The following is a 15,581-nucleotide window of genomic DNA, read 5'->3' on the forward strand; positions in this document are numbered from 1 at the left end:
GTATCTTGAGGTCATGTAATGACTCCAATGGCCTGTGAGATTCAGTAAAAGGGCTCATACTCACATGCGAGAAACTCGGATGAGTCTTGCACGTCAAACCCGCACTCAGGAGCGGAGAGTGCGGCTGCATGTATTGCTATGCGGTCACACACTCCGCTCCTGAGTGCCGGGTGCAGCTCAGGGTATTGACGTGCGAGACTCATCCGAGTTTCTCGCACGTGAGTATGAGCCCAAAAGCTGGCTCTCACAGGCAGCAGGCAGTGAGACACTGACAGTCTCATACACTGCTGCACTGCAGTGTATGAAACCAGTTATCAAAATGAAAATTATACATGTCCCACAGCGGGACTAAGTAAATAGTGAAAAAAAGTAAATTAAAATATGTAAAAAAAAAGTCAAATTAATTCAAGAAATAGTGACACACAAATCATTAAAATCTGTTTCACCTCTCAAAATGCAGCGTTTGTGCTAAAACAAAAATAAGCAAACGTACACATAATTGGTATCGCCGCATCTGGAACGACATGCTCTATAAAACGAGCACATTATTGATGCCATTTGGTGAATATCGTAAAAAAAAAAAAATAGAAAACACGCCAAAAATGTTGTTTTTTCGTCATATTGACTCACAAAAAAAGTGATTAAAAAGCGATCAAATAGTCATTTGTAAAAAAAATGGTATAGATGAAAACGCCAAACCGTCTCGCAAAAAACGAGCCCTCATTCGGCAAAAAAAAAAAAAAAGTTACAGCTCTCAGAATATGGTGATGCAAAAACAAATTCATTTTTGTAAAATATTGTTTTTAGTCTGTAAAAAGAGCAAAACATAAAAAAAATATAAATCTTCTATCGCTGTAATTGTACTGACCCAATGAACAAATCGGTCTTATCATTTTTACCGCATGGTGAACGGCGCAAAAAAAACCATAAAAACATTAACTGAATTGCTGTTTTTTGTTCATTCTGTGTCTGAAAAATCTGAATAAAAAGCGATCAAAAATATTATGTACCCCAAAATGATACCAAAAAAATCTGGAACTCGTCCTGCAAAAAATAAGCCCTCATACAGGTCTGTTCACTAATAAATATTACAGCTCTCAGAATATGGCGACAATATAACTTACTTTTTATAAAAAAGCACTTTTACTGTGTGATATTGGTAAAGTAAAGAAAAAACATATAAATTTGGTATCGCTGCAATCACACTGGACCGCATAATTAATCCGCCTTATCACTTACCACACGGTGAACAGAGTAAAAATAAAAATAACTATTCTTGTACTGCTGTCTATTGTGTTCATTCTACCTCCTAAAAATCGGAATAAGGCTCGGCTCACATTTATCCTACATTCTCCAACTGATTGTTTACGTTTGGGTTTCCACGTAAATTCCCCCAAACCCCTGATGGAACCACTCAGTTATGGAGTCACTTTGAATTGGACTGTGTTCCGGAGGTGTCCCATCATTTTACGCGTCTTTTTAGAGCACAAATGTGAGCAACTGTAAGCAGGTTGTTAGATTTGAGTCGCCCGAGAGGGCCTAGCGGCACATGGTACCGGGTCCGGTCGTTGTTAAAGGGGAGGTCACAGGGGCGGCGACCCGGTCCGTGGCCCTGGGCGCCCAAGTAAAAGGGGAACAGTCTTTAAAGGGGATGAGAAAATAATAAAAGTTTGTGATGCCACCTGTGGTTCTCGGTCAGAGGTGACCAATGCTGCTTAAAAGGGGTCCTCTGGGGGCAATGGTGCTGCAGCAAAGATGGTGTAGATTCCCACAGGTGAAGCGGGGTCCCCAGGGCTCCCAGTGTGTTTGGCCAGAGTGGTGTGGTGCCAGAATAAACGAAGGACACAGGATTACAGTCTTTTTACCCGGTTTACTGGTTGTAGTAAGCCACAGTCCAGGGTACCAGCAACAGGTGGTGATGTGGTCCAGCCGGCCTGGAGGCAATGGTGGATCCCTATTCCAGGTGAGGTTTGTAAGCCTTCCTGCTTGTGCTCTTATGCGAGATCATGGCTGCCTGTGGCTCCCTTACAAGGTCCTCTCTCCTGTCCGGTGACAGTAACTTGTATGGTGAGCAATGTGAGCCTTTTTACAGGGTCTCTATCACGACCCGGGCTCTCTGTGTACTGCTGCACCTTCAGGTGTGGGTGCGGACAGACGACTTGCAATCCTCTGTCCTTCCGGTTCTGCTGTGAGACCTGGAGTACAACAGCCTCGGGCTCCCGGTGCCTGGTTTCTGAGCTTTAGCTTAGAGGGTGCCTGGTCACAGTTCCCCTCCAAGCTCCTTCTCCTTTGCTTCTCCACTCAAATGCTCACTAACACTGCAACCCTTCAAGTTCTCTTCTGTACTGAAGCTACAGCACCACACGTGGCTGCACGGCCCCACTCTCTGCTCTCACTCCTCTCTTCCAACTCCTCTCCACAACTGTCTAACTCCAGTCCAGAATATATATATCTGGGGAAGCTCCCCTTAATTCGGGTTCAGAGCTCCCCCTTCTGGCCTGGATTCAGAATGTGTTGAATGTAGGTGCTTTACCTGGTAAAGGGAATCCTCCTTGCCTCCAAGCATGATACTGCCCTCCCCGAAGGGAAAGCAACATCACTGTAACAACCGGTTACCTGGGGTGTTACAGATGCAGTGACAGACAGGAGGCAGAGCAGGGGTTAACAATTTCACTTTAACAGTGGGATACTCCACGCAGGGAGGTAAAACAGTAAAATGAGGGAATAAACAGTTCAATTGTAAAGGATATGTGGTATTAAGGAAAAATGAATCAGATAATGGCACTTCTTGTGAATGCTGTGAGGAAGTCAATAGTGTCAACAATGCCTGGTGCGGTGCTTGTACAAGAAGGTCCTGTTGGCAATGGTGATCCATCTTCTGGTGGCTGCAGTCGCTCTCCGGTACTTTCCGTTGAGCCGCTAGTCCATAAACCGATGCGGTCAAGACAATTAAGGCTGTCCGGGTCCAACGTAGACCGGCAAGTATAAACTGGCAAATCAGGGCGCAAGTGTCTGTCTCGTACCCGATTCCTCTTGTGTGGCATAGATGCCATGTAGGGGACACATGTAGGGGAAGTGGCACCATCACATGGTGAGGTAAGATATGTTTATTACATTCATGACATCAATGTAATATCCATGCTCCAATGTTCTATCCAATGTGTGTTGCAGGCACTTTAGCTGCAATTTTGATGGTTATGGTAATATAGTCAATACACTATATGATTTTTTCTAGTCTCTGGATGCAAGTTTTATTTATATTGGCACTTTTACTACATTGTCTATTAGCATTACATCTTGCTCTTGCCTGTCATCTGGTGGTGCCACTTACTTTCTTTGGCTCATCACCTTGCACTATATTGGCACTTTTTAACATTGTTTGCCTTTTAAATTATTTCTAATAAAGTATTGTACTTTTATTGTTTATCTTATGTCTCTCCTTATGTGCTCTCTCATTTGTACAAGCAGAAGATTTTGACTACATATGGGGTATAGTACTGTTCGGGAAAAATTGCGCAACAAATTATGGAGTCCGTTTTTTCCTATTATCCATTGTGTAGAATACAAATTTGAAGCCAAAACCAAATTTTCATGAAAAAAAAATGAAAATGTTCAGTATAACAACCTAATGTTATCAAATTCTATTCAAATTCTTGTGTTTTTTTTTCCACTGTTTAGGTACATCAGGCGCTCTCCAAATGCAACATGATGCCCGCAGACCATTTCATCAAAGTCTGGGTTCCAAAACGTGATTTTGTTTCTCTTTTCACAGCTCTAGCTCTACATTATACACTTCTGTGAAGCACCTGCGGGTTCTAGGTGCCTACCACAAATCTAGATACTTTCCTTGAGTAGTATAATTTCCAAAATGGGGTCACTTGTTGGGGGTTTCCACTGTTTAGATGCATCATGGGCTCTCCAAACACGACATGGCGTCTGCTCTCGAATTTACCCATTTTTGCGCTCAAAAAGTCAAATGGTGCTTCTTTCCACACAAGCCCTACTGTGGGCACAAATAGTGGTATTCCCCCACATATGGGGTATCTGCATACTCAGTAAAAGTTTAACAGCTAATTTTAAGGTCCATTTTCTCCTGTTACCATTGTGAAAATAAAAATTGGGGCTAAAAGTTCATTTTTGTGGATAAAATTAGATTTTTAAATTTTCACAGCTTTACTTTACAAACTTCTGTACCTGGGGTGCAAGGTGCTCACCACATCTAGATAAGTTCCTTAGGGGGTCTAGTTTCCAAAATGGGGTCATTTGTGGGGGTTTCCACTGTTTTGGCACATCAGGGGCTCTCCAAACATGACATGGCATCTGCTCTCGATTCCAGGCATCTTTGTGTTTAGACAGTCAAACAGTGCTCCTTCCCTTCGGAGATCTGACGTGCGCCCAAATAATAGTGTTACCCCACATATGGGGTATCAGCGTACTCAGTTGAAATTGCACAACCAACTATATGGTCCATTTTCTCCTGTTACCATAGTGAAAATTAAAAATTTGGAGCTAAAGTAAAATTTTTGTGAAAAAAAGATAAATATTAATTTTTGTCCTTTACATTAATTCCTGTGAAGCAGCGGAAAGGTTAATAAACTTTTCGAATGTGGCTTTGAGCACCTTGAGGGGCGAAGTTTTTACAATGGTGTCAATTTGGGTATTTTCTGTCATATAGACCCCTCAAAGTCACTTTAAATGTGATGTTGTTCCTTAAAAAAAATGGTTTTGTAAGTTTTGTTGGAAAAATGAGACATTGCTGGTCGTCTTTTAACCCTTATGACTTCCTAACAAAAAAAATGTTTTAAAAATGATTTAAAAATGATGCAGATGTAAAGTAGACATGTAAAGTAGACGTGAAAATTTTATTTATTAACTATTTTGTGTAAGTTGCAACATTTTTTATATTTTCACAAATAAATGCTAGTCATTTCGAACAAATTTTACCAGTATTATGAAGTACAATGAGTCATAAAAAACAGTTTCAGAATTTGGGGGATGTGTTGAAGTGTTCTAGACTTATTACCTCATAAAGTGACGCTGTTCAGATTTAAAAAAATCGGTCTGGTCATGAAGGTCAAAATTGGCTCAGTTACTAAGGGGTTAAATGTATTTTATTGGGATTATATGTGATACCAACAGAGTAGAAAGTATTTATGATGTGTAAAGGAAATGATACAAGGTTTTCTAAGTTATCTTAACAATATAAATGGAAATTGTGATGTACATTTGTATACAGCCCCTGAGTCAGTACTTCGTAGGACCACCTTTCGCTGAAATTACTACTGCAGTCTTTTGGGGTCTGTCTCTTCAGCTTTGCACATCTAGAGGTGATATTTTTGCCCCTTATTCTTTGTACACTTGTGAGGGAGCGCCAGGGCCATAGTCATAGCTGAGAGCATGTGTGTTAACGTGCCCTGGTCTCCCATCACATGAATACAATGTATCTCCTGCTGAATACCTTCTGCCCCATCAGGATCCCATCAGGCTGCCAGCCTTGTTGTATAAAAAGAGACAGAGTCCATTTCAACGTAATGCAGCATACTCCCTGTCCAGACTCACTACGCTTGGGGGTTCCCTCGTCCGTTTTGCAATGGATCTGAGGGCGACGATCACATGATGAACGAACTGCATGCCCGTACTGCTTAGGACCTTTTTCTCTCACTTTTGCTCACACTGCTGACACAAGGCTGCACATATGTCATTCCGGACTCCGGATGGCTGGGTACTTGCTTCAACGTTGCGGAGCTGTCCTCCCTACACGGGCACCCGGGCCCTTCTCACTAACTACAGGAAGTCTCCCCTTAACCATGGCTAGCTCCTCCTAAGTAACTATGCACTTGATTGTGCCCCCTCTAGTGGGCTAAACTTGGTCCTGCACTCTCCCTATATACACAACGTATAATGTACGTTTTAGAAGCAATATAGGGCAAAACTATACATACAGTAGTGCATTAAACAGCATTAAGAATAATACAAAGTAATACAAGCAACATTCACCAAAATGAAAATGGGCCGTGCTTGAAGGTACAATACAATCCTTGTAACCCTGTACACACTCGCTCTCGCTCAATAACATTGGATGGAGGCATCTGTGAACAGCAAATTTCAAGTCTTGCCACAGATTCTCAATGTGATTTGGGTCTGGACTGTGCCTGCACCATTCACACACATGAATATGCTTTGATTTAAACCATTGTAGGTCTGGCAGGATGTCTATGGTTGTTGTCCTGCTGGAAGGTGAACCTACACCACAGTCTAAAGTGTTTTACAGCCTCAAACAGATTTTCTCCATGATTACCCTGTATTTAGCTCCATCCATCTTCCCATCGACTGACCAGCTGCTCTGTTCCTGCTGAACAAAAAGCCTCCACACAGCATGATGCTGGCACCACCATGTTTGATGGTGGGGATGGTGTTTTCAGTGCGATGTGCAGTGTTAGTTTTCCACCACACATAGCACTTTACATTGTAGCCAAAAAAAATTCTAGTTTGGTCTCATCTGACCAGAGCACCTTCTTCCACATGCTCGCTGTATCCCTTACATGGCATGTGAAGGAAGGTGTTTTGATCAAAAGAGGAACTTTTGGGCTAAATGCAAGATGTTAAGGACAGGCTGGTCAGATTTCATGGCACAATGAATGAAGCTAAATACAGGGCAATCTTGGAAGAAAACTTGTTAGGCTATTTCTTTTTATGTAAATTAAAAGCTGCTTTTTACAGTACCAGCAATAGTTATGAGATGTCAGAAATCTCATGCACACACATTGGTTTTCTTTTCCTGACTGAATTGAAAAACTGGTGCTATTTTTAAAACTGCAGGATGTCAATTTTTTTAAGCGTTTTTGCAGCATTTTTTCACCCATAGAAAGCAATGAGTAAGTGCAAAAAAGCAGCAAAAATGCAGCAAGAAACGTTGCCCTCAGTTTTTGTTGCATTTATATTGGAAAAAAATGGTACAGCAGGATGTGAAAACCATTTATTTTTGTGATTTTCTCAAGTTTAAACCATAATAATGTCTTGGTCACCTCACCTGAAAATGACAGTTAGGATTAGTAAAGTTTAAACGGAACCAGTCACCATGAGGGTACGTTCACACAGGACTTTTTTGCTGCTTTTTTTTGCTGCTTTTTTTTATGCTAATTTAGGTGCGTTATTTTGGTGCGTTTTTGGTGCGTTTTTTGGGTACGTTCACACAGGACTTTTTTGCTGCAGATTTTTGCTGCAGATTTTTGCTGCTTTTTTTATGCCAATTTTCAGCTGCTAGGACACCTCACAATGGCTCTTCACACCTCACAATGGCTCTTCACACCTTACTACCAGGAACTCCCTCACAATAGATCACAATCAGGACACCTCACAATGGCTCTTCACACCTCACAATGGCTCACAATGGCTCTTCACACCTCACTAACCACACCCCTAAGCTCTTGGCTGTGAGATCACTTCCTGCTGGCCATGATTTTCTGCACAAAAAACGCAGCAAATAATGCTACATGCGTTTTTGCAGCGTTTTTTTCATCACCCATTCAAGTCAATGGGTGAAAAAACGCTGCAAAAACGCAACAAAAACGCTGAAAGAAGTGACATGCCCTATGTCCAAAAAAAGCAGCAAAGCAGAAAATACTGATCAAACAAAAAACCAACGTGTGTGCATGAGATTTCTGAAATCTCATAGGCTTTACTGGTACTGTAAAAAGCAGCTGAAAATTAGCATAAAAAAAAGCAGCAAAAAAAAGCAGCAAAAAAGTCCTGTGTGAACGTACCCTGAAAGTGCAATCCAATCTGCAGGTCCCATGTTATAGAGCAGGAAGAGACGAGCAGATTGATATATCATTTTATGAGAAAAGATTCTGTATAACCTATTTTTTCATCATTTAGGGTACGTTCACACAGGACTTTTTTGCTGCTTTTTTTTGCTGCTTTTTTTTATGCTAATTTTCAGCTGCTTTTTACAGTACCAGTAAAGCCTATGAGATTTCAGAAATCTCATGCACACACGTTGGTTTTTTGTTTGATCAGTTTTTTCTGCTTTGCTGCTTTTTTTGGACATAGGGCATGTCACTTCTTTCAGCGTTTTTGCTGCGTTTTTGCAGCGTTTTTTCACCCATTGACTTGAATGGGTGATGAAAAAAACGCTGCAAAAACGCTGAAAAAACGCATGTAGCATTATTTGCTGCGTTTTTTGTGCAGAAAATCATGGCCAGCAGGAAGGGATCTCACAGCCAAGAGCTTAGGGGTGTGGTTAGTGAGGTGTGAAGAGCCATTGTGAGCCATTGTGAGGTGTGAAGAGCCATTGTGAGGTGTCCTGTTTGTGATCTATTGTGAGGGAGTTCCTGGTAGTGAGGTGTGAAGAGCCATTGTGAGCCATTGTGAGGTGTGAAGAGCTATTGTGAGATGTCCTGATTGTGATCTATTGTGAGGGAGTTCCTGGTAGTAAGGTGTGAAGAGCCATTGTGAGGTGTCCTAGCAGCTGAAAATTGGCATAAAAAAAGCAGCAAAAATCTGCAGCAAAAATCTGCAGCAAAAAAGTCCTGTGTGAACGTACCCAAAAAACGCACCAAAAACGCACCAAAAAAACGCACCTAAATTAGCATTAAAAAAAGCAGCAAAAAAAAGCAGCAAAAAAGTCCTGTGTGAACGTACCCTTAGGCTACGTTCACACGATCAGGATTTCCATCCTTTTTTTTTCCTGCCCGTTTTTGGAAAACGGCAGCTAAATTCCGCAGTGAATTTGAGCTGCGTTTTCTGATCCTTTTTCTTCAGCGTTTTCCACTGCGGGTTTCCAATAGCAGTTTCCTATTGGAGCTGCTGGAAAACCGGTGCGGAATCCGCTGAAAGAATTGACATGCTACTTCTTTTTTCCGCTGGAAAATCCGCGCGGATTTTCCAGCGGAAAAACGGATCGTTAGCACAGCGGTTTTGGTTTTCCATTGGGTTACATTGTACTGTAACCAACATGGAAAACTGATCCGGATCCGCAGCTGAAAATCCGCTACGGATCCGGATCAAAATCCGGATCGTGTGAACGTAGCCTTAAACCTCTGCTTTTTCTGTGGTTTTGGGTCCAGTGGGTGGTCCTATCAGTGACTGACAGTTTTTTTGTATAAGTGTGCATACCGAGATAGCTGTCAGTCACTGATAGGACCGCCCATTGGAACAAACATCCCAGAAAGAGCAGAGATTTAAATGGTTAAAAATAGGTTATACTAATTTTTTTCTCACTAATCTATATACTAATCTTCTCAGCTCCCTTAGGTCTATACCATGCTGACTACAGATAGGACTGAATTATCATGGTGACAGGTTTGCTTTAACTAAACTAGTGATATGTGTAAAGTAAACATTGACCAATGTGTGAAATTGAATAATACCCGACCAATTCAAGGGCCGACCAGTGTGTAAAGTAAACAGTGTCCAACCTACAAAAGGTTCTGCTAATGTCTTAGGTAAACTATTCCCGACCAAATCAACTCCCCCCGCTTTTTTAAATTTGCAATTGTGTATTTTTTCACCTAAGGCACATGTGTGGTTACTCATAATAGTGCAGAGTAAAATGTGCAGCTCCTATGCTCTTTCTGTTTAAACAGAAATAGTGCCCATTTTACTCTGCACTATTATGAGTAACCCCACATGTGCCTTAGGTACCCTGAGGATTCTAGTTTGATGAAACTCATCGGGACGCACATAGGGAAAGTGTAGGGCTTCCATAATAGGGCTAGATGTGGACTGCCCTTATCAGGGCAGGAGCTTGGGGAAGCAGTCTGTATTAGCCCAAATAAGTATCTAAAGGGCTAAACTGCTGTCCCTCCCTTCCTGGATGCTGCCATCGGGATTAATGTACTCCCTGGAACTGACTGTTAAAAACTAATGGGTGAGACTTTTCCATTTCCTGTTATTTGTATATTATTCTGTAGGGTAAGAAGGAATATTATTCACCCATTCTCTTTTGAATAATCAACTGTATCAAACACTATAGCCCACGACCTCCACAGTTCTTCTTGTATTTCCGTCTGACCACTGTCAGTGCTATGAATTGCTTGACCAGACATTATTACTTGACTGAGCCATCATACTGTATATTGTTTATTGTAGATGGAGCTGTGGGTCCAGTCACTTTACTATTGCAGATATGGATTTATCTGATACTGGGTCTTACGTAGACACCATGGTATTTTCTGTGGCTATCACTATAAGAGTCAGTAGGTATCCAGTATTTTCTTGTTTTCCATTAATCAGAATATCTATTAGATTGTGTCTGATTATTATTTCATTTTATGAATCAGGCCTCTGTATCTGCCTTTGAGTATTTACTGGAGTGGAGGCTCTCTCTTCTTCCTTAACGGGGTGTATAACGGGGTGTTCCACTAGTAGGACAACCCTTTCTTGATCAATTTGTTTGGCCTTCATAAAATAATAAAGCCTATACTCACCTTTGCCAACTCCGTTCCCGTGATGTCTGCACTTTCTCTCCTGAGGCTATTGTGTGGTTGCTGTGATGCTGGCACCCAATCAGCACTGGCGTCACTGTCCCCGCCTTTGGAGAAATCGACATGAAGAAGAAGTCCGGGCTACAGCTAACCTCAGACTTCATCTTCATGATCAATTCGCTAGGAGGTGGGGACAGTGACGCCAGCGGGAGAGAGAGTGCTGACACAGTGGGAATGGTGCTGGCACAGATGGTGAATATAAGCTTCACTATTTTATGCAGTCAAGCGAAACTTATGACAAGAAGTTGTCCAAGTAGTGGACAACTTCTTTTTAAGACAGCACTTGTTTTATCAGTCTATTGAAAGCTACATTTTAATCTTACTATTTGCTGTACTTTTATGTTGCAGAAAAAAGCAGCAAAAAAGCAACATGTAAACATAGCCTTATAGGCTGCAGAAGACTTGAGACTTGGCAAAGGTTTACCTTCCATTAGGATAACGACCCTAAACATTCTGCCAAAGCTACAATGGAGGGTTTAGATCAAAGCATATCCATGTGTGTGAACTGAGCTGTCACGGGTTTACCATGACAGAGAGGAGCCAGGAGACCGCAGCATCTTGGTGCAAGTTTCTTTTAGCAGCGCAGGGGTTAATCTGCCCAGTTGAGAGCTCCTGGAGCCTTAAGGCTCTCAGCTGTGCACTGTTAACCACTCCCATCTCCTATATATTCTGAGCCCTGGCTAGCACTCATTGTCAGAGTTAGCTTATGCTGCAGGGCTGGAGGTTCTTTTTGGTGGTTATTGGAAAAGGTATTTGGTGGATTTATCTTTGATTGATGCTAGGTTTTGAGTGTGTGATAATTCCCTTTCTTCTACTTGGTTTAACCCCATCCTCCACTCCCCGGTGTTTTCCTCTGTTGTTTGTGTGAGTATACTTGTATGTTTGGTATTTTCCTTTATCCCTGTTCGTATTACCTTGATAGTCTGGTTGGTGTATTACGGTACACTACTACTCCCCTCTTCCCTGGGTGGGCAAAGGGTACAGATTTAGGGCGGATTGAGAAGCTAAGGCAAGATACATGGTCTCGGCGTATTCACCATCAGAAATAACCCAGGGAAGAGGGCGAGCTAGGGAAAGCTGGTCCCGGGACACCCGACAATAGAGTTATGACAGGTGCAGTCACAGTCCAGATCTAAACCACATTGAGAATCTGTGGCAAGATGTTAAAATTGCAGATCACAGACGTTTCCATCCAATCTCACTGAGTGAGAATGCAAAGAAGGAGCAAAAATATCACCTTTAAATGTGAAAGCTGGTAGAGACAGATTCCAAAAGACTGCAGCAGTAATTGCGGAGAAAGGTAGTCCTACAAAGCATTGGCACACTTTTTCCTGCTGGAGAACAAGGGAGAACATTGTGCCCCATTACAGCTGAACCTGATTTAAGCTAAGCCTAATACATCTAATATTGTTTGTGGCTAAACTATGATTTAACCCCAGGGCCATTTTCCATTTTTGCGTTTCTGTTTTTTGCTTCCCAGAACCATAACTTTTTTATTTTTTTCCGTCAATATGGCCATGTGAGGGCTTGTTTTTTGTGTGGGACAAGTTGTACTTTTGAACGACACCATTGGTTTTAACATATCATTTACTCAAAAACGGGAAAAAATTCCAAGTGCTGTGAAATTGCAAAAAAAGTGAAATTTCACAACGGTTTTTTGGGGTTTTTTATTGCCATGTTAACTAAATGATAAAACTGACCTGCCATTATGATTCTCCATGTCATTATGAGTTCACAGAAACCAAACATGTCTAGGTTCTTTTTTATTTAAGTGTTGAAAAAAAATCCAAAGTTTGTTGAAAAAAAAAATATGGCATCATTTTCCGAGACCCGTAGCATCTCCATTTTTTCATGATCTCGGGTTGGATGAGGACTTATTTTTTGCATGCCAATCTGACGTTTTAATATACCATTTTGGTGTAGATATGATCTTTTGATCGCCCTTTATTGCATTTTATTGCAATGTAGCGGCAACCAAAAAAACCGTAATTCTGGCGTTTTAACTTTTTTTCTCGTTACGCCGTTTAGCGATCAGGTTAATCCTTTTTGTATATTGACAGATTGGGTGATTCTGAACTCGGCGATACCAAATATGTGTATGTTTGATTTTTTGAAATGTTTTATTTTGAATGTGGAAAAAGAGGGGTGATTTGGACTTTTATACATTTTTAAAAACTTTTTTTTACTTTTGGCCTGCTTCAATTGTCTGCATGGGAGACTAGAAGCTGCCATAACCCTATCGGCTCTGCTACATAGAGGCGATGATCAGATCACCTGCATGAAGCAGAATACCTCACTTGCTATGAGCGCTGACCACCTGACAGCACTCATAGCAATCTGTCATTGACAACCATAGAGGACTGCAGGAGACCTCTGGTTGTCATGCCAACCCATCGGTGACCCGCAATTCCGTGACGGGGGTCACCGATGGATGGATTTCCAGCGCGATTGCCGAAAGCGCATGTCAAATGCCGCTGTCAGAGTTTAACAGTGGCATTTAATAGGTTAATAGCCTGGGGTGGATTGCAATTCCACCTGCGGCTGTTTCGGACACATGTCAGCTGTTCAAAACAGCTGACATGTGCCGGTAAAGATGTGGGCTCAGCTCTTGAGCCCACATCAAAGGGGAGACGTGACATGGGCAGTACTGGTACAGCGCACGTTGCAAAGGGGTTCAAATCAATTATTTGATTTAGTAAAAATATATATATTGGCCATGTGATTAGTGCAATATTTTACTTATATGTGGCAGAATTTCAACTTAATTGAGATATATACTAAACCATACAACCTCTCACCAGCTTTAGTAAGACACGAGACTGAATGTGGCATAATCTGGTTATACAGAGACACTAGTCCAGCCTATATATATACAGCTCTGGCAAAAATTAAGAGACCACTGCAAAATGTTCAGTTTCTCTGATTTTTCTCTTTATAGGTATATTTTTGAGCAAAGAAAGAAAAATGGTCAAAATAAAATAAAAAAAACAACAGTATTTTCAGACCTCAAATAATGCATCTTCCTCTTGATTACATTCCAGAGGTTTTCAATAGGGTTCAGGTCTGGAGATTAGGCTGCCAATGATAGCTAGGTCTCTTAATTTTTGCCAGAGCTGTATGTCTAATTGTGGACTTATGGTCGCTCATCATTTTTTTTCTTTTATTTTTTTTTATTCTTGGTGATTTTTTTCCCTACAAAGTACTGAATCAGGGACTGAATACAGATGCACCTCACAACTTTAAGATTTATATTTTTAAAATATTTTGAAAATCTTATATTATTCCCTTTACACATCGCAAATACCGGCAACTTTGTGTTAGTATCACATAAAATCCCAATAAAATACCGTACTTTTAAGTTTGTGACTGTAACGTGAAAAAATGTGGAAAATGTGTATAAATGATTTTTCAAGGCACAGTATCTATTCTACACTGCACAGTCCTTATTCAGACCTGTCACTTACCGTATACTCTGAGGTCATAGATCAGTGCACACAGTTTTTCTTTTCCGGAGGAGCCTTTCAGGGTGCTCGCTATATAGGTTCCTTGGTCTTCACTGACCAAGTTTTTCACTAGAAGCGACCCATTCTCCATGCTGTAGACTTTCCCCTTGTATCGATTGTCCCGAATTTCTATATTTTTTCCAGGTTCAGTGGTGGCAAAATGATTTCCAGAAATGAGCCAAGTGATGTCCCCCACGACTCCAACTGGATCCACCTGAAGTATGATATCGCTGCCCAAGGAACCGACAACATAATTCTTCTCTCCACAGGATCCTTCACATAATATACCTGCTAATTTGGTAAAACGGGTTAAAAAGTGACTTAAAGAAATAAGCAAAAATATTTGCAGGACCCTAGTTCAGTGTTGACGTTGGCACTACTTGGTTAGGGTCCTGTAGACCTCCTTGGCGGGTACCTGAATGCAACCCTGAAACATCATGATGTCATGTGTGGGTCCGTCACTAGGTGTCACATGACATCATGAAATCTCGGGGTCCTTATAAATGTCAGAGGCATCCATAATGCTGGTGATTTACTGCCGGCAGAGGAAGTTCAAGTATAAACTGGGTTTTGCAGTCTATAGAAGAGATAATATGGACAGGATTCTTTGCAGTAAGAGCAGCCAAGTGTTTGATATTTGCAGTGCAAATTTGGAAATAATAAAAAAAATAGCTGATGGACATTCCACTATGTTTTTAGTTTGTGAAACCACAACTGCAACCACAAGATTTGCACTAAATATTTTGTACTTTCTTTTAAAGCAATCAGGTTCTGGGCAGGAAACCAACCTCAGATCCATCTGCATAGATTTTGGACGTTCTCCCTGCCCTACGTTGGTGTCCTCTCTGAACACGTCATAGTGGGTGACCCATGCTACTGATTAAGATTAGCACTTTAGATATAATTAGTAATATTAATGGCAGCTGGGTGTCCAGTAATATTACATTGATGTAAGTCGGCACCATCATAAATTCAAACATTTCAAAAGCTGTGAGAGAAAATGGACAATTTAATGTTAAAGAAAAAAAAACTTTAAGAAATATAGAAATTTGAAATGAAACACAAGAGATAAAGACTCACGTTTTAGGTAAATGCCCATAAATATTCCCAAAAGATATAGCATCTTCTTTGGTCACGCTGTGCTGTTTATTATGACCATAGAGAGAGCTGACGAGGAATTTCATTCTGTAGAGTAAACACCCATCCAAAGGGGAACTTTCTACATTCTAATATCTAGTTTCAAAAGTTTATATGCAATTTGACCAGGCTGTGATTTTGGTACAACGTAAATGGATCCTACCCAAAATCCAGGAAGAACCTGGAGGCTTTCTATCCGGCAAAATTTAGGTTGAATTCCATTTTACACTCCCTTCCAGCATGCCATGCAGAGGCAACTCTTGTGTGTTTGCGAGCTGAAACTAAACTGATTTCCAAGCAAAGGACCATCTATAAAAGTCAATAGAGAAAGGCCACCTCTCTGCTGACAGAGGACCTCTTCTTGAGTTAGAGGAAGGACCCTTATCAGACCCATATGTGAATATGCCATGAAAGTCTAAGATCCAGGGGTTAATGTTTCTCATTGCAGAGAGTG

At 41.1% G+C, this 15,581-nt stretch overlaps 1 protein-coding gene across 1 annotated transcript in view; it reads right to left on the reverse strand.

Moving 5' to 3' along the window:
* Positions 1-15,215, reverse strand: part of LOC143806743 (SLAM family member 5-like) — a 37,807-nt gene extending 22,592 nt beyond the window's left edge. The window contains exons 1-2 of the mRNA XM_077287633.1: positions 15,071-15,215; positions 13,952-14,278 (exon numbers count right to left, since the gene is read on the reverse strand). Of these exons, the coding sequence (XP_077143748.1) occupies positions 13,952-14,278; positions 15,071-15,113 (370 nt within the window). The 5' untranslated portion in view covers positions 15,114-15,215. The remainder of the gene's footprint in view (positions 1-13,951; positions 14,279-15,070) is intronic.
* Between the last annotated feature and the right edge of the window lie 366 nt (positions 15,216-15,581).

Source organism: Ranitomeya variabilis, chromosome 1 (genome assembly GCF_051348905.1).
Source record: "Ranitomeya variabilis isolate aRanVar5 chromosome 1, aRanVar5.hap1, whole genome shotgun sequence".
NCBI classification, from domain to species: Eukaryota; Metazoa; Chordata; class Amphibia; order Anura; family Dendrobatidae; genus Ranitomeya; species Ranitomeya variabilis.